The sequence below is a fragment of the Nesoenas mayeri genome, assembly GCF_963082525.1.
Source record: "Nesoenas mayeri genome assembly, chromosome: 3".
In the NCBI taxonomy this organism is placed as follows: Eukaryota; Metazoa; Chordata; class Aves; order Columbiformes; family Columbidae; genus Nesoenas; species Nesoenas mayeri.
This window is the reverse complement of record NC_137544.1, coordinates 7,828,108-7,849,595: the sequence shown is the minus strand read 5'-3', so window position 1 is coordinate 7,849,595 and position 21,488 is coordinate 7,828,108. Positions and strand designations below refer to the sequence as shown.

The 21,488-nt window shown below is 42.0% G+C and overlaps 1 protein-coding gene across 2 annotated transcripts in view; it reads left to right on the top strand.

Annotated features, from left to right (window-relative positions):
• LOC308038970 (protein eva-1 homolog C-like) overlaps positions 1 to 21,488 on the top strand; it is a gene marked incomplete at both ends in the record, with an annotated part of 214,035 nt that overhangs the window by 73,882 nt on the left and 118,665 nt on the right. For both annotated transcript variants that reach the window (XM_080341942.1, XM_080341941.1), the window contains one exon: positions 16,036 to 16,188. In XM_080341942.1, coding sequence (XP_080198068.1) covers positions 16,036 to 16,188 — 153 coding nt within the window. The remainder of the gene's footprint in view (positions 1 to 16,035; positions 16,189 to 21,488) is intronic.

Here is a 21,488-nt window from a genome sequence, read left to right as displayed (position 1 = left end):
GTTGTCAGGCATTGGAACAGGCTGTCCAGGGAAGTGGTGGAGTCACCATCGCCGGAGGTGTTTAAAAGGAATTTAGATGAGGTTCTTAGGGACATGGTTTAGTGCTAGGGTTAGGTTATGGTTGGACTTGATGATCTTAAGGGTTTCTTCCAACCAAAATGATTCAATGCTTTTATGATTCTATTTGAATTAATAGTCTGGACATGGCATTTCAGACCAGACTAATCCCAAGCTTTTTAGATGACATAACTAACATGATTCCAGCATCACCTCAGTAAAATTTTTGGGGAAGAAATTTTTAAAAAGTTTGCACAGGGAAGAAAAACATACCTGGTTTCCAAAAAGGTTTGAAACAGAAGCAGAAACATTCTGTCAGCAGCACAGAGGACTTTTTGCACGCAGAGACCTGTGCTAATCAACTGAAGGGATCTGGCAAGATCTGTGAGGAATTCAAATGAAAAGTAGGTAATGAAGCACCTGCATTTTTTTGTGGGGTTTTCACAAATGATTGTAACATCCCTTGTTGGGTGAGAAATGCATCCCGGAGAGAGGAGTGATTAGCAGGATGTTCTGACAAGTCCTCCTAAACCCGTGGGATTTGTATCAAAGCTCGCTTGAGAAATCTGACTATTGAGGCCTGTCCTAAACTTCTGAGGTACTTCAGGATCCCATCTGTGCATAAATATTTATGGCTCGTCATTCTTTGCTAATTACAGATATGCTAGAAAAAGAGCTTGCGTGTGTGCTGGGTGATTTTCCTGAAAGAGAGCTGGGGAAGCTGCTTGAAAATATTTCCCCAAGACATTTTTCAGGCAGTTCCAATTTTTCAGGGTGAAACAGGGTAACCTGACAGAAATTATTGTTTCTTAGTCACTGGGCACACTTTTAATCAGAACCTGCTGGATTAAGAGCAAGGTTTGAAGTATGTGAGGATTAGACTGGCACAGACATATCAGGACATAGTCAGCATTTCCTTGATGATTCAAGGCGTTAATTCTGAGTCTCCAAAACAGAATGCAGTGCTTGTGTGAGTTTGGTAACTGTTCGGTAAGCCTTTTTTTCATCCTGATGTTGGAAAAGGTTAATGACAGGACTGAAGAAGGATCCACAGAATGCAAAATACAGGACCATGAGAAATTTTGGTGGGCTTTTTTGAGTATTGAGTATCTGAGTATGGTTTATGAGCTGTAAGTAAATCCAGTACAAGGCCTTCACGTTTAAGAGTTGACCCCAAAAGCTCTGGTCCTATGAGTATTGATCTGCTCCAGAAAGTGAGCGTACATAATTGTAACTGAAGAGCACCAGAGAGCCCCTGTTGAGAACTCACTGCCTGGCACATGGTTTGATCCATCACTTTATCATAAGACAAATGCAATTTTTTGGGTTATGTTTCTATTCCTGAATTCATCCTTCTTAACGGTAGACATGACAAAAGTACTTATTAAGAAGCCATCTAAGGTCTGAATTTTCTTCTAGAGGCTTCTGTTTACTTCCTTTGCCTATCGAGGGAGCCGGATGTGATCATGCTGCTAAAGTGAGTGCCTACTGAGGCAGAATGAATGTGAATTTTCCTGTATACAGGTACGAGAGGTGCTTTGGAAAGTGGCCTGCAGAGTTTTGACAGGATATCTTTAACATAAAATAAGGATGCTCTGTCCCTCCCACTCTCAGAGCCATGGTGGAGCCTCAAAAGGCCCCTGAATAGGGGTAGTTCTCTACAAAGAAAGACTTTCTTGAAAGAAAGCAAAACTGAAGTTAGTGGCATTTACTTGTACCTTTGCTGAAGAATAACTAGATGGTGCAGTCATTCCCTCCAGCCACTGTCACTGCAGTTATGTCTCTCTGACATTACATTGTGTTTGAAATCTAGTGGTTTCGATGCTCACTGGCTGCATGGAGTTCACTTGCAAGGCAAGATGCTATTTCGGTTTCTCATGAACAGAATTTCAAGGAGATGGAGGACAGTGAATCACGCTGAAACAGCCCCAGATTTTCCAAATGGTGGGGCTCCAGGAAGCAGGGCAATTGGAGTGATCTCTGCTGTACTAATTGCTCTGAGACTGATTTCGCTGGAAGCTGGGAAGACTCCTGCAGAGGTCTGGTGCTGAAGTGTTGCGGTTCACCTCCTCTAGAAATTCAAATAAATATATGAGAGAAATGCTTGCTTAACTAGAAGCAGAGAGAAATTTAATTGCTTGTTTGCTTTAGGGAAGTCTTGTGCTAACTGTGTTCCTTTCTGATCCAGTGGGAGGATCTGGGGTCCAGTGGATACTCATCTTGCATGTACATGACTGAGCATGGGACTGCTTTTAAATGTCTGATGTTTGGCAGTCCTGGGGATGCTCCTTGCCTGTAAATAAATAAATACACTATGTGTGTGGATACTTTAAAGATACAGAATGTTTAAGAAGGTCAGAAATAATCAATAGAAGGCTCTCTTCTGTTTCATTTTGGGGCAAGTGAGACTTATTTATTACCGCTATGTGATTTGAGGGCCAAGGTTCATCAAATTGTACAGACTCTCCTCTCTTCTCTCTTCTCTCCTCTCTCCTCTCTCCTCTCTCTTCTCTCCTCTCTCTTCTCTCCTCTTTCCTCTCTCCTCTCATCTCTCTCCTCTCTCCTCCTCTATCTATTCTCTTTCTTCTTCTACTCCCCCTCTTCCTCTCCCCTTTTTCTTTCTTTTCCCATAGAATGTGGGCCTTAGTTTCTAATACGGGGATGGTTTCCAGTGGAAAGTTTGAATGCAGACGCCCTCTTTTAGAGGCCAAGAAAGTTGATGAGAATGGCTGTGGGCTGTCCCATGCCAGTTGGTCTCAGTGCCAGAGGACTGTCACATTTAATTTCTCGGGGCAAATGTAGCCGGAGATGTACTTCCAAAGCACACTGAAGCCTAGGATCAGCCCCTGAACACACAGAGGACTTCAATCTTCAGGGTACCTTTCAGAATCATTAAAAAATTGCACACAAATCCAATTATTTCTCAGGTAACATGCTGATTTGTTTTAGACCCATTAAGTATAATTACCGGGTAGGCTACAGGAATGTATAATTAGAGGGAATTGACATACCATTTAATTGGTCTAACATTAATTCATTCTAACTGAAATCTGGATTCACCAAGATTATTCAAACAATTTTATGTTTGTCCATCCCCCTCACTTCAGAGACAGAAAACTGTGTAAGACCGTGTGTTATTGTAAGCTAGGAAATATTTGCTCTGCGTGCCAGACTTTCCAGAGGGGCTGTGTGGCATAATCCTGACTGGGAACAGGATCTGTGGGGCTTCCCAAGTTATGCTGAAGAAATACCTTCACCTCTCTGCACCTCAGAAATCCTATTGCAGCTGATTTTACTGGGGTTGGTTGCCACTCTGGGTTATTGTACAAGCAGGGATCGCTCTGCCCCTACACAACATCTCTTTGGCCACAGTGGTTTTTTGGTTGTTTGGTTATTTTTTTTGGTTTTGTTGTTTGTAAAGTGTCAAAGCTCCTGAACAGAATGGGGACATAAATGTTTGCCTTTCTCTGTGAAGGGATTACTGAGGATGAGATGTGCTGAGTGGCCATTCGCTGGCAGTTCTGTCAAGAAAGGAGAGGGATCCTGCCCTGCTTGTGAGGCTTTCCCATGTTGTGCCTTTCTCTTGTCTCTTCCTCTGCCATTCCCGCACTGTCCTGGATCCACTATCCCCTTCTCAGGTCTGAGGAGCCTAAGCTGCACCCTCCTGTAAGGCTATAGCAATATTTTTCCTCTTTCCTATTGGGTAGTTGCTATTTAGTTTTTGACTTCAAAGACTCCAGGAGAGACAATCTCCATTCAGTTTTTTTTTTTTTTTTTAATTATTATTATTTTTATTTCATTGAAAAATGTTGTGTGGAGCAGCTGCATGTGATAATTAGAGGCTGGTGAGTGTGAAGCCTCCTTGCATTAATCATCCCAGCAATGTAACAAAGTGTAAATGCAAACTTTGCTGCTCTCCCTTCTATTCAGAAACCGAAACATAAAACCTTTGAAGTTTCAGAAAGCCTGGATGGTGACCTGGGCTCCAATTGCAGCTCAAATCCCTCTGTAACAATACAAAAACATATTTGTGAAAGGCACATCAAGGTTCTGAGAAATGCATCTGGGGAGGAAAATTGCATTTTTTGGCAAAGGGTGAAGTGCCAAAAGTTTGTGTGGGGGTGGGAGAAGGAAAGGGGGTGGGGGAGGTCACTTTGTTCTCGTTCAGAACCTGTAGCTTTGATTTATGGGAAAACTTTTGTGCTGAGAATCGACCTGGACACGTTTTGAAGAGAACAGGCAGTCATTCTTTCCACCGTAGATTTAACTCTAATCTAAGAGGCCCAGTTAATTCTTGTCAATGGCTTTTTTCAAACATGGGAAAGCCCATCCTGGTGTCCTTGCCAAAATCTTACTCAGATATTTTTATTTTTTGTAACAGCAATTTTAATTAGAAAGCAACTGAATTTTAAAATCAATTAGAAATGAATTCCAGTTAGACCATCTTCTGATAATAATATCATCTTCAGGTTTGCACCCTCTATTGTGTAGTGGCTGAGCTGCCCTGCTGTGTCCCAGCAGTGTTTACCTTTTGATGAGGATGTGTTATCTAATTTTTTTGTCAGTAGTACTTCAAAACCTGAAAAAAGAGCAGAATACCATTACTTGCAGAAGAGCTTTTCCAGCCATCAAAGAATTGTGAAGAATCATCCTCTCTTTTGGCAGTTTCCAGTTGCCGGTGAACATTAAGCTGCCTTATATCTCTTGGGCAACTGGTCAGGTCTGCTCATCAGATTTCAACCAGATTAGCTGAAATGTATGAAAAGGACATTTTGGAAGGTCCGCCTAGGCTTGTGGTGAATGCCCCTTGTTTGCTGTTTAATTTCCCTACAATCCATTCCTTCAATATTGAACCTAGTGTGGGCTTTGTTGTTGGCTTCTCTTCTCGTTGGCTGTGCTGAGCTGAGAGTTACACCTTTTCTGTTAAATTCAGTGAAAAGCCTGGTCTCATCACACATCCTCAAGGCTTGCTTTCTCTAGGCAGAGCTTGAGAAATGCTGTAAGCAAGAGCGGAGGGCTATGGAAAGAACAGAGACTTTGTGGGAATTTCAGACAAGAGCATAGAGGGACCTGAATGTATTCCTGGTGCCTTTAATGCTGGTGATTGATTTTAGTGCCGGGATAGATTGGTAATTCAGTAGTTATCAACCCTTTCAGAAAAGCATTAATCTGCTTTGTAAGACAGGTTTATTGGTGGCAGGAGAAGTTCACTGTATTGTTCTCCGCATAGCTTTTTGGTGGGCCAGGCTTTCCACAGCAGCGCGGTGGAGCGAGGGCTGTTAAATGAACACATCCCCCTGCCCAGCCACCGAGGCAGCAGAATAAGCCATTTACCTCCTGCATTCATCAGCTTGCTCTTGCTTATCTGTATTATTTCAAAACTGTTAAGGTGGTGCAGGGAGTGGAAATTTATAAGGGCAATAAAACTTCAGGCAGCAAATGCTGGGGCGATGAAAAGATGTAAATAAAAGAATGCTATAAATAACAGACGACAGATCCGTCAGCCTGCAATTGGGGTCAGAGGATCTTTAATGCTAACAATTAATTTTGTTTTAAGCCGTTGATGCACAGAGATTTTCAGGCATTGTCAAATAGCCCTATCTCTGTAGCACACTAATCACTTGGCTGTCAGGAGCAGGATTAAGAGGAACGTGTGATTTCACTGTCATAGAATGTAGAGATTATTGTCAGCCCCTGCCCCAATGGAGAAGGAAACCACTGCTGACCTTGGAAAATTAAAAAAACCCCACCAACAACCAAACCAAACCAAACTGAAATCCCACTTTTCTTCTAAACCTCATCAGTCAGCCCTGACTGACATGATAAGGAGCCAGCAAAGACCAGGGTGCTTCTTCCTGCTGATGCAGGTGGAAGGATTCCCTTTGCTGGATCAGGTCTCCAGTATCCAGATGTGAACCACCAAAAAAGACAAATTCTGAAATGTGTCTAAATTGTATAAATCATACGAGCTGACTTTTATAGATAACCTTTGTCAGTTGGCATTTAAGTTTTCTGTGGGGTTCTAGGCAAAAGACAGGACTGGAACAGGCTGCCCAGAGAGGCTGTGGAGTCTCCTTCTCTGGAGACATTCAAGACCCACCTGGACACATTCCTGTGTGATCTGCTCTGGTGAACCTGTTTTAGCAGGTGGGTTAGACTGGATGGTCTCCAGGGGTCCCTTCCAACCCCAACCAGTCTGTGGTTCTATGATTAAAAAAAACCCTTGTAAGCCCTGAATTTTCAGTGAAGGACAAGGAAGGGATACACCGCAGTCTTTCTGTGCCAGTACAGGTGAATCAATAACATTGCCAGAAGGAAATGTCTTCATGTACTTCAGGAGATCCAGCCCATCCTTAGGTGTTGTGGACACCTGTGATGCCTTTCTGTGCTGATGATGTGCATTGTTGATGATGCTTCAGGTTTGATGAAACCAATATATCTGAATCTCACAGAACCATGGAATCATAGAATGTCCTGAGTTGGAAGGGAGCCACAAGGATCATCAAGTCCAACTCCTGTCCCTGCACAGGACAACCCCACAGTTCACACCGTGTGTCTGAGGACGTTGTCCAGTCTCTTCTTGAACACTGTCAGGCTTGGGGCCGTGACACCTCCCTAGGGAGCCTGTTCCAGTGTCCAGCACCCTCTGGATGAAGAGCCTTTTCCTCATGTCCAACCTGAACCTCCCCTGGCACATCTTCCTGACATTCCCTCAGGTTCTGTCACTGGTCACCAGAGAGAAGAGCTCAGCCCTGCCCCTCCTCCTCCCCTTGTGAGGAAGCTGTGGCCGCCATGAGCTCTCCCCTCAAGTTTCTTCTTCTCCAGGCCAAAGAAACCAGGTGACTTCAACCACTCTTCATATGACTTCCTCTCCAAACCCTTCACCAGCATTGTAGCCCGGCACAGTCCAGCTGTGGTAGAGGTTTGCAGGCTACAAATGAGAGATTTCAAGATTTTCTGGCATACTGGTGAAGAACCGTAAGAAGAAAAGCGTGTCCCAGAAACAAAATGCTTATAAACCAAATTGAGTTTGGCTCTGTTATATTGAATCTACAGTTTAAACCATACGTGTAGGCCTCATAGAGCGGTAGGCAGAACAGGGAGGTAATTTGATATAGTACTTCTACAGGGGGTCCTGTATATGGACTTATTCAAGACAAGAAATATAGACAAGTTACTCTCCTCAAATAAATGTCTCTTGGAAAAAAACAGAGAAAAGAGTAAGTAAGTCTTCTCTGGAGTAAAAGCATGGTAATTAACTCTTTCCAGTCATGACGGTTTCTTCAATATTTTTTCAATATCGGTCCTCCATTTGGTTTTCAAATTAGTTATACATTTTTAAAACAGATATCTCCTGATATTTTTGACTTCTCATCATACTAATTCTGCATCAGGCTCTTTTCTGTTACACACTTATTTTTCTGACTACTTAAAAGGCACTGGAGGTTGTCACCTAATCATGTCTCTGGGAAAAGGGACTTCTAAAGCATCCATGATGAATTTGGGAGATTTGGTAACTGTATTTCTCCCAGCTACATTTCTTCTTCTCAGGCAAAGTCATTGAGGGAATACTGCGTGTTTAATTATTTAGGACAGTAGTGAACTAGCTTTTAATCTAGTAGGCCTCATTTTCCCATATTTTATGCTTTAGGCAACCCCATGGATTACATATAATAATATCAATCAGGTATTCTCTTAATATTCCCGTGACAGATTTATCATTGCCATTATTTTAATATTCGGAGAAGACTGTTTTAGTGATACTAAATTCTCCCTTTCAGCTATTTTAATAATAACTTTAAGCAGCATTACTCCAGATATACACCATCACTGGAAGACAAGAGTGTGATGGGCAGTGGTACTAATGAAATCTTTTTCCTGGCATATTCAAGTAATTTTTTCCTTAGTGCACTCCTTCCATCTTTTAATTACAATAGCAAAGGTTTTCACCATGACTCTTACGCAACCTCCTATGGTGTAGCTAGTCCTGATTTATATCCATGCTTTTTGGCCAGATATTACATCCATGCTGGTTGGCTGGTGGGACAGAGCAACAATTACAATCACCTTTGGCATTGATTTGCCTCCTTTCTGTAATTGGCTACCAGTTCTTATAAAATGCATAGGGACTTAACTACACTTGTCGTGTCAACATTTCTGACAAATTTCACTGAAATCTAGCCATCAGGTGCTCAGGTCCTTGGAAGGAGGACTAATAAAGGGGGAAGCAGAGGCTCAGGCAGCAGAATGCTGGTAAGTCACACTTGCTTCAGAAAATCAGCCCAAATTCCTTAGTGAAAGAAGTAGGATGAGAATTAAATTTGTTTGTGGCCCCCAAGTGTTTTGTTTAACTCTCCTTTTGTAGTCCAGCATGTATATTTTGATACTGTTCCCTTTTTTCTTCCTTAGAGGTAACCATATATCTCTGTTTATCCATCAGAAAGAGTGCAACTAGGTACATCCGAACTCTGCGTTGGAAATGAAATGTAGCAGTTAATTTGCAACACTGCCAGCCTTTTCAGAACAGGATATAAAAAGACAACGACTTCAGACTAATGAAAGTGACAGTGGGGAAAGGCACCTTTTAAACATTGCAAATTGGATGGGTGCATCAGGAGTGTAGTTTTAAAGGAATCTGACAAGGTCGTTTGCAAAGAACAATCTCCTCCTTGAAACACTTTCAGACCTCCAGAACTTGGTACTCTTGAGTTTTCAGGGTACTTCTGAAGTTGGCAAACTGCCTATTTGATATAACTCTGGACTGTCATCCGAGCTGTATTCAGATTTTCAGATTAACTTACATGCTCCATGCTGCTGAGGGTAGCAAACTTCAATTTCTAAAAGTTAAATGACAGCACCTTCACAAAAAGTTTCCCAAAGGAAAGATTGAACTGAAATAATGTTAAAAAGTTTTTTTCTGTGCAAACGTATGAATTTGTCACATTCTTGGTTATTTATGCTCCGAATGAAAGGGGATGACCCTTTTTAGATCTTGGCTGTTGAAATGAGGGAATGACCAGGTAGCCCTCAGCCTAAGTGTTTGTGGGGCAGCTGTACTTGAGGATGCTGGGGATCTTTGCTGTCCTGGAAATGTTCCCTCCACCCAATCCCGCCTAAGGGAATGCTGACTTGATTGATATGTATTTATTAAAATCCTCAGGTGAATAGAAAGTCCTTGTTACTAGCAGGGTCACATGGATGAGGAGGAAACCTTGGAACTCAGGATATGAGGTCCATGTTGTAAGTGAAAGCAAACTGGAAGAAAACAGAAAGCAAGAAGCCATAGCAATGTACACTGCTCTAAAGAGTAGGCATTTGCCGCTGTGAGGAATTTCTGATCTGTGTCAACTTATTTGCATCCTGGGACTTGGAGGCTCAAATCTGCTTATATCTTCCAAAGTGTAAAAGAGGATGCAAAACTCAGATAACAAATACTCACTTTAAATGAAAAGTAAGGAAGTATAGGAACACAGGAATAGGTGTGTGAGGAAAAGGTTTGAAGTGGACCTCAAACTGGAAAATGTACTGTAGTTCAATGGTTTTCTTCACAGAAGAAGTATCTGTTCTAGTGTTTAATAGGTTTCCTGCCTTGGACACTTATCTTTCTAATTCCCCCAGAAGAGATATTAACAAGTAATCACCATATGTGATTACAGGATCAATAGAACATTTTGCTCAATCAGGTTGTGAGTCTCAGTCCTTGGAGTTGTTAAAAACTTTAATGGACTCAGCCCTGAGCAACCTGCTGCTCTAGCTGATTTTGGTATGAGTATGGGGTCTGGCCTAGAGATTCTTCAGAGGTGATCTCTGTCCTATGTGACTCTGAATTATGGTCTAGAATGACTACATCCATAGTAAAGAGTTCATATTTCTGTGGTTAACCCTTGTTTTGGCTTTTCTCTTTAAACTGACACAAAAAATTGCTATGTGGTGACTTTTGCAACATAATGGTTCTTCTGCCAAGACATAGGCTGAAAGCAGCAAAATCTCATCACATATGAGATCATAATATTTATTATTTGGTGATGAATTCCAGTCTTTGTAAAAGCTTGCCGAGTTTTAACTTCTGTGACTAAAAGGTTGCATATTCCACTTGAGCCATCTGACCTGCTACTCATCTCAGTTGTTCAACATTGCATCAGTATCTGGTCAGAGATGGAGGGAGGAAGAGTGACATGGAGCACTGGAAATGCATCTACCATTAACACAGTATCAGGGTGAGAAAGTGAATTGTCCCTATGCCCGTTTTCACAGACCAAAACTAACCACCACCCAATAGTTAAACACATTCTTTTATCAGTTAAAGGCAGACAGGTGTTGGTGGAATGGCTGGATATAATGTAGAGTTATGAATTTCAAGGCAGGAGATATTTTGTTTTGTGTGATATGCAGTGGAAGAGCTAACAAAGCTCAGGTGAAGGCGAGCAAGGCAAAAATTGGGCTGAAGATATTGGGTAGCACGAAAGGCAGTTTGGTTCTGAAGTGGCACCTTGAGTGCAGTCTCATTAATATAAAATTTGTAAATTAGATAAGAAAGTCTTACACATGAAACAATCCTGACCTGATAAGGAAGTGGGCAAGACTATTTCTGTTTCTTACAAAATATCTTTCTTTGCTCAAATTCTTGATTCTGAGGTTTAAATCCTTTAGGATTTTGTGAGGAAGAGAGATTTCTCTTTCCATGTATTTTTAGCTCTTTGATCTGGGAAACAGGGTCAACTATGGATTGATTATATGATGCATGTACATTTTAATTAGCAACATTAAATAATTTTTTCTTCACAAATGTTGAAAAATATAATTTAGGCAAGGTAGGCCTCTGGCATTAACGTATTTCATCACTTTGTTAGATGCAAAATCTTTTTAGGAGCTTTTATTTCTAAGATCTCGTAGAGATTGAGCCAACTGACATTTAGTTTTGAGCTTCCCAATCATGATCATTCAGAAAGTTGTCATAGAGCATAGTTGAAAATGTCCTTAGGAAACTGGATAAATGTATTTACTACGAGTCAATACTTTAATATTCTTGTACACATCCCGTAATTACAATGCATTTTGTTCACTTTGCTGTGTGAGAGAGAGAATTTTTTCATTAGAAACAGTTATAATTGTTTTCCTTCAATTGTTCTAGCTGTGTTATAACCATGTTGTATAATGACCTTTAAAAACGTGTCTAGAAAAGCCTGCAGCTGTTCCTTCCTTGGTTTCTCTCTATTGAGTTATATTTAAGCCAGTGTCTCTGAAAATAGGCAGTAATAAAAGGGATATTATCCTTAGCAAATATCTTAATCATGGTAAATCTCTGTTGCCCTACAAATGACTGCATGGGGGATTAGAGTTGAGCAAGCCATTTGCTGAATATCACTGCCACCTTTCCTAGGCCATTTAAGCATGTTTAATTTTTCAGGGTGAAACATGAAACCCACTAATACAAATGTTTGCATTTGGACTAAATTATATCCAGACTGTAACAGTTATAACGGGCTTAGGACCAGATTGTGATTGATCTGTAGGAGGCCAGTTCTTCTTGGGAGAGAGAAAAATGCAGATTCATTCCCAGTCCCAGCTCTCTTATGTCACTTACGCTGCCTCGATTCTTTTTAATAGTTACATAAGGCTATTATGTGTTGAAGTACCAGTAAATATATGGCTGATGCTTAGATATGTGTTTTCTTTATATCACAGTCCCCACCATCATTTAACGCCTGGGAGCCATCAGTGTCTGGATGAAAGACATCTGGCTTTGGGTCATCCTGGCTAAGATGGTAGTGGCAATGCTATGAAGGAGAAAATACTTTCAGGGACTTGTGCCCTCTGTAACATCACTTTCTATCTGTTTGTTTATCCAGATTTCTGTCAAATTGCCCAGAAACACTGAGGGTTCTCCAGTGATCAAGCTAAAAGGAACCTTTTGGGAATCTGAAATACAACTGAATACTTCATCCTCTCTTTCTTTCTTTCTTTCTTTCTTTCTTTCTTTCTTTCTTTCTTTCTCTCTTTCTCTCTTTCTCTCTTTCTCTCTTTCTCTCTTTCTTTCTCTCTTTCTTTCTCTCTTTCTTTCTCTCTTTCTTTCTCTCTTTCTTTCTCTCTTTTCTTTCTCTCTTTCTCTCTTTCTTTCTCTCTTTCTTTCTCTCTTTCTTTCTTTCTCTCTTTCTCTCTTTCTCTCTTTCTCTCTTTCTCTCTTTCTCTCTCTCTTTCTCTCTCTCTTTCTGTCTTTCTCTCTTTCTTTCTCTCTTTCTCTCTTTCTCTCTTTCTCTCTTTCTCTCTTTCTCTCTTCATTTTAAGAAAGCAGTATCTTCTATCTGTGGCAGCCCAGCAAACAGCAGCCCTAACCAGTCTGGGCTCAGCCAGAGCTTTAGGAATTGGCAGCTCCAATAGGTTTTTCCTAGGGCAAAATTTAGTGACCATGAGGTGGCACAGCCCTCATAGTCCACACTGCACTCTATCAGCTGCGCTGGTTCTCAAGGAGTGTGTGCTCACCATCCCTGGAGGTGTTTAAAAGACATGCAGATGTAGTTCTTAGGGTCTCTTCTCTTAGGTCTCTTCCAACCAAAATGATTCTATGATTCTGTGATTCTACCTCCCTCATCTAATATCTCAAGCCATCCATCAGGCATTTTCCTCCATAAGCCCTGAACACAAATTTCCAGAGCAGTTGCAGTCGTAAGAACTGTGAATATGAGAGGCAGAGTTTTGCTGTTGACTGTCTCACAACTGCTGGACTGACTTTCAGCAAGGACGTGAATGTCTGTGCATCTCAGTGTTTTCTGGACTAAATGCAATACTCCTTGTGTTGAAATCCCTGTCAGGTTTCCAAATAACAAGCCCTGACATTGAACAGCCAACAGAATTTAATATATATTCTAAGGACCACAGGACATGTGGTTAAGCAATCAGTTATACTTGTTAATTGGGAGATGTAACTAATAATAACCAAATGAGTAGAGGAAATTGGGTTAGTGCCTTGTAAGAAATAAGAACCTCTCAGAGGACCCTGGCACTCGCTCATTAGAGACTTCAAAATTGATCTTTTCCTAAAGTTAATCAACCATTTAATATTTCAACCACTTCAGCCGGTCACAAGTATTCTCCCTTTCCAGATATTGTTTTATTAACTATGTATAGCTTATCCTATCACAGAGTTTTATGGCTTTGTGCTTTTAGTTTGAATTTTTTTTTTTCCTAAGTGAAAGAAGAAATCTACTGAGTCTATAAGGTTCTAGTATACTCTATTAGGTTTTACACCATGTACCCATGCTGAAGCTTTGCTCCCAGTTCCCTCTCAGAAGAAATAAAAATCCTATGGGAGACAATTATAGGTGAAGACAACAACTCTTGGTATGTTCAGTGTATTATTCAGATGTCTTCATAATGATTGTGGATGAAATACCTACATAGGTATAATTATTGGTTCTTCAGAGCTGTATGGGGTTCCTCTCTCCCTACATACTCTGATGTTGAAAAGAGTTTCTGTTCCTGATTCCTGCCACTGTTTTCCACACTCAGCTGGTTGTGGGTTTATCCCTATAGGTATTGCTGGGGGATGTGTGTTCTTTCAACAGATTCCCCCATGCATGAGCTAGGTCTTACTTCTGTCTTCATGTACAAGGGTGGATGAGAAAGTGTTTTCCCATTCAATAAATATTTTAGAGGTTTGAAAGTTTCCCTGCAGTGGGATAAAAACTAAGATCTTTCAGAGATTTTTGTAAAAGGCTGCAGAGGGGGAAGGAAGATTATGTACTGGAATAGTGTCTAGGGTTAAGATTCTCACCCAGACTGTGAGGGTTTGGACCTGGGTTTTCACACTCCAGGTAGATGCTCTTATCACCAGGTAATGGACTATTTTGAGTGGGATATTTTTTGACTTGCAGTAGGAATTTTTAGGTTGAGTATGAGGAATTGTTTGTTTTCAAACATTTCTTTCAAATCAGCATGTGTCTGTTTTGGTACACATTTTCTCCACGCTATTTTTCTGAAAAAAAGCCTAATCTAATGTAGTCATTAGCCCTGATTTGAGCAGGGATTAAACCAGTTGACCTCCTGAAGACTCTTCCAAACTAAATTATTTTATGATTTAATTTTGGTGGAAAATTCCTCTCCAGCTCCAATCAGAAAAAATCATTCTCAAACCTATACTTACAAGACAGTAAAAAGTATTGTGACTAGTGCTAGCTGCCATGGTGTAAAGATTAAGTATTAAACAATACAGTAATTATTAGCTAGTGTTCTCAGTTACTGAGTAGTTTGATGCATATGGACTTCGCATAGTTTCTCAGAGAGAGAGAGAGAGAGAGAGAGAGAGAGAGAGATATAGAGAGATATATATATGGTATTGTATACAGAGAATCAGCATATATATATATGTGTGTGTGTGTGTGTGTGTGTATATATATATGTGGTATCGTATACAGAGAACCAGTATATATATATATATATATATATATATATATATATGGTATTGTATACAGAGAATCAGCATATATATATATGTGTGTGTGTGTGTGTATATATATATGTGGTATCGTATACAGAGAACCAGTATATATATATATATATATATATGGTATTGTATACAGAGAACCAGCATATATATATCTGTGTGTGTGTGTGTGTGTATATATATGTGGTATCGTATACAGAGAACCAATATATATATATATATATATATATATATGTATGATATCGTATACAGAGAACCAGTGTGTGTATATATATATATATATGTGTGTGTGTGTGTGTGTGTGTGTGTGTGTATATATGTGGTATCATATACAGAGAACCAGTGACAGGGAGAGACAAAAAAGTCATATCTATGCTAGTAAATGATACAGGGCCAGGGGAGCCCCAAGCTGATGATTATCCACACTGTTTTGTTGTTAGTGTGCTTGGTGGCACAATTTTGACTTAGTACAATTAGGAGCATTTCAGATAAAGTGACTGATCATGCTTGGGAGGTTACCATGGGTCAGGGACCCTTCCCATTAAGCTATTTGGATGCTGTTATAGCTACATTTCTAAAAGTAAATGATGTGATCAAGTGGAAGGTCACTCTACAGAGACTGGGGAGCTTGAGGTTATATTCCTGGCTGTGCCCTGCGTTGGTTGGGTGACCATAAGCATGCCACTTCGGTTTTCTTAGTCTCTATCCTTCACACTTGTAGATGTCTAGGTATAAAGACTCAGCTCTTCAAAATAGGGTTTGTCTTCTGTGGTGTGTTGGCAGACATGGATGGGGAGGGCCTGTTCAACGTTGGGACCTCTAGGGGTTCCCATAATACAAATAATAAGGACAATAATAAAGAGAAGGGAATGATGTGATTTCCTGTGAAATGATAGATGTAAGCTAAGCAAATGTTCTGTTTACACAAGCCTTACAAAGGCAAAAGTGTGTTTCATATTCTTGGACTTAAAATTTCAAGAAGGACTTGGGGAGCAGATTTGCACATCTGTATTTGCAATGGGCAAGAGCAGCCCCCATCATTAACAAATGTGGTATAGCTCCTATTGAACCTGCTGTGAATAAACGCTATTGAGCATAATTGTGTTTGCATTTGAGCTGCTGTGATGTAGAATAAATGCTTGGCACTTAAAGGGCTAATCTATGGATGAAAAAGGTGCCTAAATATGGGCTTCTAATATCACCGTATGGAAATCACTCAATTACCATGCCTTACTTATTTGTCTGCGAAATGAAATTATTTGCTCTTTACCTGAACTAACATGCAGTAGGTGAAAATATGTTCATTAAATGCGCTCATAATGCCAGAGAGGGAATGCATAATGCAAATGATCACTGCTACTCCAGCAAAAGCAGTTGTAAGCCTGGAATTGCTGGCAGCTGATGTGCACCTCTGGGCGAATGCCCAGAATCGCTACTGCCTCTGACAAGCTCACACCATGGGGAGGTGAGAGGGCTCCCTTCGTGCTGAGCTCTCGCGTCTGGATCAGCTGAGTAATTAAGTGTTTGTTTCCTTCCAGATGAGTACAAGAGTAAAGTAGCCTGTGAAGATGACAAGCTGAGGCTGAGCTGTAAGAAGAACATGGTGATAGCCATTTACTCTGCCATCTTTGGAAGGACACAAGGAGGCAGCCTGGAGTGCCCATACCAAACACTAGGGATGCCCATGATTGGTAAGAAGGGGAATGGCTTGACAAACACTGATCCGGGCAGGGTGGTTTAATTTACTGTCACTATGATAGTGCTGGAACAGATCCTGATTAGGAAAAGCAGGACTGGCACATACAGCCTGCCATAGTGGTGCTCCTGATATGTGGTACTTTGTTAACCAGCTTCATCATGAGCAGCAGGCTGAGGTTCAGGTAGGTGGCCTAGCCAAGTTACCTAGCTTCAGACTTGTATCAGATGCATCAGATTATGTACTTGATGGTATTCCTTGAGTTGCTTGTTCAATTTTCTGCCCTCCTGATAGTTCATACACTGAGCCTCTATCTACACTATGGAGGAGTTCAACAGCTGAAACACCACAGCACCAACATGCACACTTTTAGACCATCCCAAACACCACATGAAAGAGGTTTACGTTAACCTGTTACACATATCTAGTTTTGCTTCTGTATTATTGACAGACGTCATGAACCATCTGTGGCCAAGTTGAGCCTTGGCCTTGCATTTAAAATTTTACCAAATTTGAAACAAGGGGTGAGAATTCAAAGAGTAAGTTGTTAAGTCGCATCATGTTTCAGTTGACTTATGGTACCTTCAAGCAGCTTCTTTATTCTTGGGTTATCATAGTCTCCTATATTCATGTGTTAAAGATCTAGAAATTTAAAAGCATTGGCTATAACTGTCTGTTCTTGAGCCATTGTGCAATGAGTTTTAGTATTTTAGACTGTGGCAGAGAGAGCAACTGTCCACAGTGCGAAATCCTGTAGTCAGCGTTCCTCATCATCCTTCTCTGCAGAGGTGGGAGGGGATTAACTGGTTTCCCAAAGGGGAAAAAGCTTCAGAGGAGGTTGTAAAGGGGAGCTTAAGCTGCTGCTATTGCCTGTGCTGATATCTGTTCAGCTGTATCTGGAGATCTTCGGCTTCACAGCTGCTGATTAGTGCCTTTAAGGAGTTAAATGCTATTTAGATGGAAGCATGTGAAGTGACTGCTTGGAAATATGATACGCAGATGATGGGTATCAGTAGGAAACCACAGGTGGAATCAGGCCCATCAGGTTCTTTGTGCGGGGTGGTGAATACCTTAGTTGTGTAGCTGTGAAAATCTGAGCACTTGAAGCACAGCTGAGTAGTTCAGGTTCTCCTACCATGGCATGGCAAGAGCATCACATTCCTTTAACAGGTTATTTCCGGTCTCCTGAGGTGACATATGTCTTTGGATGTACTCGTGTTATCCCTCAGTTGCCAGGGAGCAGAAGCAAAACCAGATATGCGTAACAGGTTAACACAAGCCTCTTTCATGTGGTGTTTGGGATGGTCTAAGAGTGTGCACATTGGTGCTGTGGTGGTTCAGCTGTTGAGTAATAACTTGCTGAATCAGCAAAACCTGATGGGTTTCTAGCACATACCTGAGCAACCTCTCCTTTGTCCTTGCTGAGAAAACAAGCAGAAACAGGCACATACCAATGACAAGGTACTAGCACCGGGACCTGCTCCTGAATGTCAGTGTGAAGCAAAACTATGTGAAGCCACAAAGGCTGCACATGAAGAAGAAATTTTTTACAGTGAAGGTGTTGGAACACTGGCCCAGGTTGCCCAGAGAGGCGGTGGATGCCCCATCCCTGGAGACATCCCAGGCTGGGCTGGACGGGGCTCTGAGCAACCTGATCTGGTGAAGATGTCCCTGCTCATGGCAGGGGTGGCACTGGATGAGCTTTGAAGGTCCCTTCGACCCAAACTATTCTATGATCCTATGAAAGTTTTACTCTTCTTTGCCGAGATACAAAGTCCTGAGACTTGTACTGTCTGAGAGCAGAGTATGTGGCTCTAGAAAATCAGGTGTGAGACAGTGGAGCTGGGAGAGCAAAGCTGTAGCCAGGAGAACAAGCAGTGAGGTGTGACAGCATGTGCTATACCATCTATAGTGCCTGGATGCCCTGTGGTTTTCAAACTGGCCTTGTGATCTCTACAAATCGGGATGCTTGCTGAAGGAAATAAGGTGTCAGAGCCTAAAGTGTAGTACGTAGTCTGTTGCTGGGATAAGACTGGGTCTTTCTCTAGTGTCAACACTTAAAAGAAACTAGTTGCGAGAGCAGGCTCGGGACAAATCAATGTAATACCAAGCTAGTGATGGGAATGCTGAGGTACCTTACACTGAAATCCATTGCAAAGTTTTAAGCAGGTGACTGGTGCTAAAAATGGCTGAGTTGTGCCACAGGAGCAAATATCTGCCTGTTTGGAATTGCTGTTGTCATACTAGAGAGAGTGCAGAGGAGGGTAACAAAGCTGATGAGGGGTCTGGAGCACAAGTGTGATGAGGAGCAGCTGAGGGACCTGGGGCTGTTCAGCCTGGAGAAAAGGAGGCTGAGGGGAGACCTTATCACTGTCTGCTACTGCCTGAAAGGAGGTTGTAGCATGGAGGGGGTTGGTCTCTTCTCCCAAGTAGCAATTGATAGGAGGAAAGGAAATGGCCTCAAGTTGTACCTGGAGAGGTTTAGATTGGATATTAGGAAGAAACTTGTCTACAGAAAGGGTTGTGAAGCATTGGAACAGGCTGCCCAGGGAAGTGGTTTAGTCACCATCCCTGGAGGTGTTTAAAAGACGTGTAGATGTGGTGCTTAGGGACATGGTTTAGTGTTAGACTTGGCAGTACTGCTTTTTCAGTACAAGTTCAAGCAGGTGGCCTTTCAACTCACCATCCTCCACCTCTCAAATCCCACCTGTATTTGAGAATGTTTGTCCAGGTCTGCTAGTGTGTTTAGCTACAGCTCGCTGATCCCCTCAGCACGATGCTGCCGATACTACAGGCGGTCTCTGCTTATTGTGAGCTTCCATTCATCTATTTGTGCGAGCTGACCTGATGGGACAGAGCTCTAGCGATGCAGGTTATCAGTCATCTCATCATCCCACAGGAGAAACCAATGCAGGATCCATCTGCAACCCAAATCAGCAAAAAGCGCATTCACATGCTGCTTCCCCACAGCATGCTGCAAGAAATAATAGTCCTGCTTGCATTTACAGCGCTGAAGTGAGGGGGTTGTGCTCCCAGCTGCCACTGGCAATTGTGGGAGCGACAGAGTCCCCCAACCTGCTCCAGAAACTGTCCTCCTGCCACAGGCCTGCCTAACCTGGCAGGCAATGCTGTTCCTCCAGGAGCAGGTGAAAACATCATGGCTTATAAATCAAAGCTTTCTCCAGCTAGAGAACATTTCCCTGAACGTTTCCACAGTCCTGCAGTACGGGGAGGGCTGCTCCATGACAGCCTTTGATTCCAAACATTCACAACGAGCTGATCTTACAAATATGACTGTATGAGTCAGAATTCGCAGCAGCATCCAGTTCCCGTAAGGCAGAACCCAGCTATGTTCTGCACATGGAAGATTTGCTCTGTTTGAATTTCATGGGACTGATGATTTGTGTCAAGTCCGAGCCTTGGCAAAGGGCCTTTTCCTGGGAAGTAGGTCCTGGACAAGTATGTAGTGATTATTTTTATCCAGGCAGCATGAGTTACTTGATGAGTGAAGAACTCGTACTTACCCCAAAGGTGGGGAGGGATATATTTTCTTCCTCTCCTAATGAGAAACAGTTCAGAAAATTTTATTTTATTTTTTTTTTTTTTCTGTGAACAAAACACACATTTGGGTTGAATTTAGAAATCTGCAGCTTCTAAGATGAGGCTTTTAAAGAACTATTCTAAGATGGGGGGAAGGGGTGGTCTAATGGAGCATGGTATATTGCCCAGAGAGGTGGTGGATGCCCCATCCCTGGAGACATCCCAGGCCAGGCTGGACGGGGCTCTGAGCAACCTGATCTGGGTGAAGACGTCCCTGCTCATGGCAGGGGTGGCACTGGATGAGCTTTGAAGGTCCCTTCCAACCCAAACTATTTTATGATTTCTGACTCTGCCATAGAGAACCAATAATGTATTTGTTTCTGCCTTGGAAAAACAAGACCTTGTACTCCTATAGGAGTACTGAGGAGATAAAGTCTATTAATGGTGAGTTTCTTGGATTCTGCAGGGATTCTGTATGTTAGGTGCTCTGGTCGAGGGGTCTGAGGTATTGTGACATTCCAGCCCTTGAACATCTGCATAACCCAGCCACCATTGTGCTCATTTTTTAATATATAAGATCCCCAAGTCAGACTTCACCCACTCTGCCATGCCCAACGTATGCTTTCTCTCTGTCTAGCATCTATGCGAATGTGCTTAGCATCTGTGAAGGGAAAGTTATTGTGAAGAACTCCATCCTATCCCTGTCATGTTAAAAAGAAAATCTACAAGGATCCTCTTTTAACTGAAAACATGCTGAAACTTGTGTCTCTGACACAAACAGCTGGACCCCTCCTTGAATGCCTTGGGAACTCTGAAAAGCTCCTAAAGGAATTTGACCTTATTTGTAACTCTCTTAATAAAGCCTCCGCTTTGCTGCCAGCATGTGCAGGGAGAACACACAGAGCATGGGGAGGTCTCTGGGGAAAGGGTTATTTGCAAGGAACAAACCATTAATATCCCTCAGCCCAGCGAGCCCTTTGCCCTGTTATTTTGCTGTTTACAGCTGCCTGTGCCTGCATCTCCGAGTGTCTTGTTTATACCAAGAGAAGCCAGTTTAAATAAAAAAAAGGCTTTTTCCTACTTATATCCAAGGGCAAGGTAATGATCTAATTAGGAGACTGAGGAGGAAGAACTTGGATGTAAAATAATTACCCCTTCTGTCATTTAGTGGGGCAATTTACTTGATCATATTCAGGGCACCTGACCTGCTCACATATACGTTTTTACGGTAGCTACTCCCTTGCACCACAGACAGTGCGATGGACATGTTCTGCTGACCTCTAACGTCAGGGTCCAGGTCTCCTTCTCAAGGACCCTGTCTTTCTCCATCATGTACACAAAGAACCCCCAGCAATTTAACTCCTTGTCCTAGGTAGAAGGAATCTGGGCTTGGCTTTGGAGTCAACGCAAGTTCCTGGGAACTCTGGCTCCAAAGCCCAGCTTTGGGTCATGGTGTGTGGGTTAAGCTGAGCAGTCTGCTGAGAAGTGAAATGTCCTTGTCACTTAACAGACAAGTTCTCTCCTGTGCCTCCGTAGGGGGAAAATGGATGTGTTTACAAAGCCCTGAGGAAACTCAGATGGTCAGTGGCAGTCTCTAACTCACTGGATCTGATAACAAAAGAGCAGAGGAGTGAGTTCAGCAAAGGAGCCTGTGCTTTAGGTGCTCATTCCCTGACGTTTTTCATTTTAATGCAGTGACAGAAGGTGATCCAACCCATTTTGTTTTCATTTCCTCCTCTTAATGCAGATGTATAT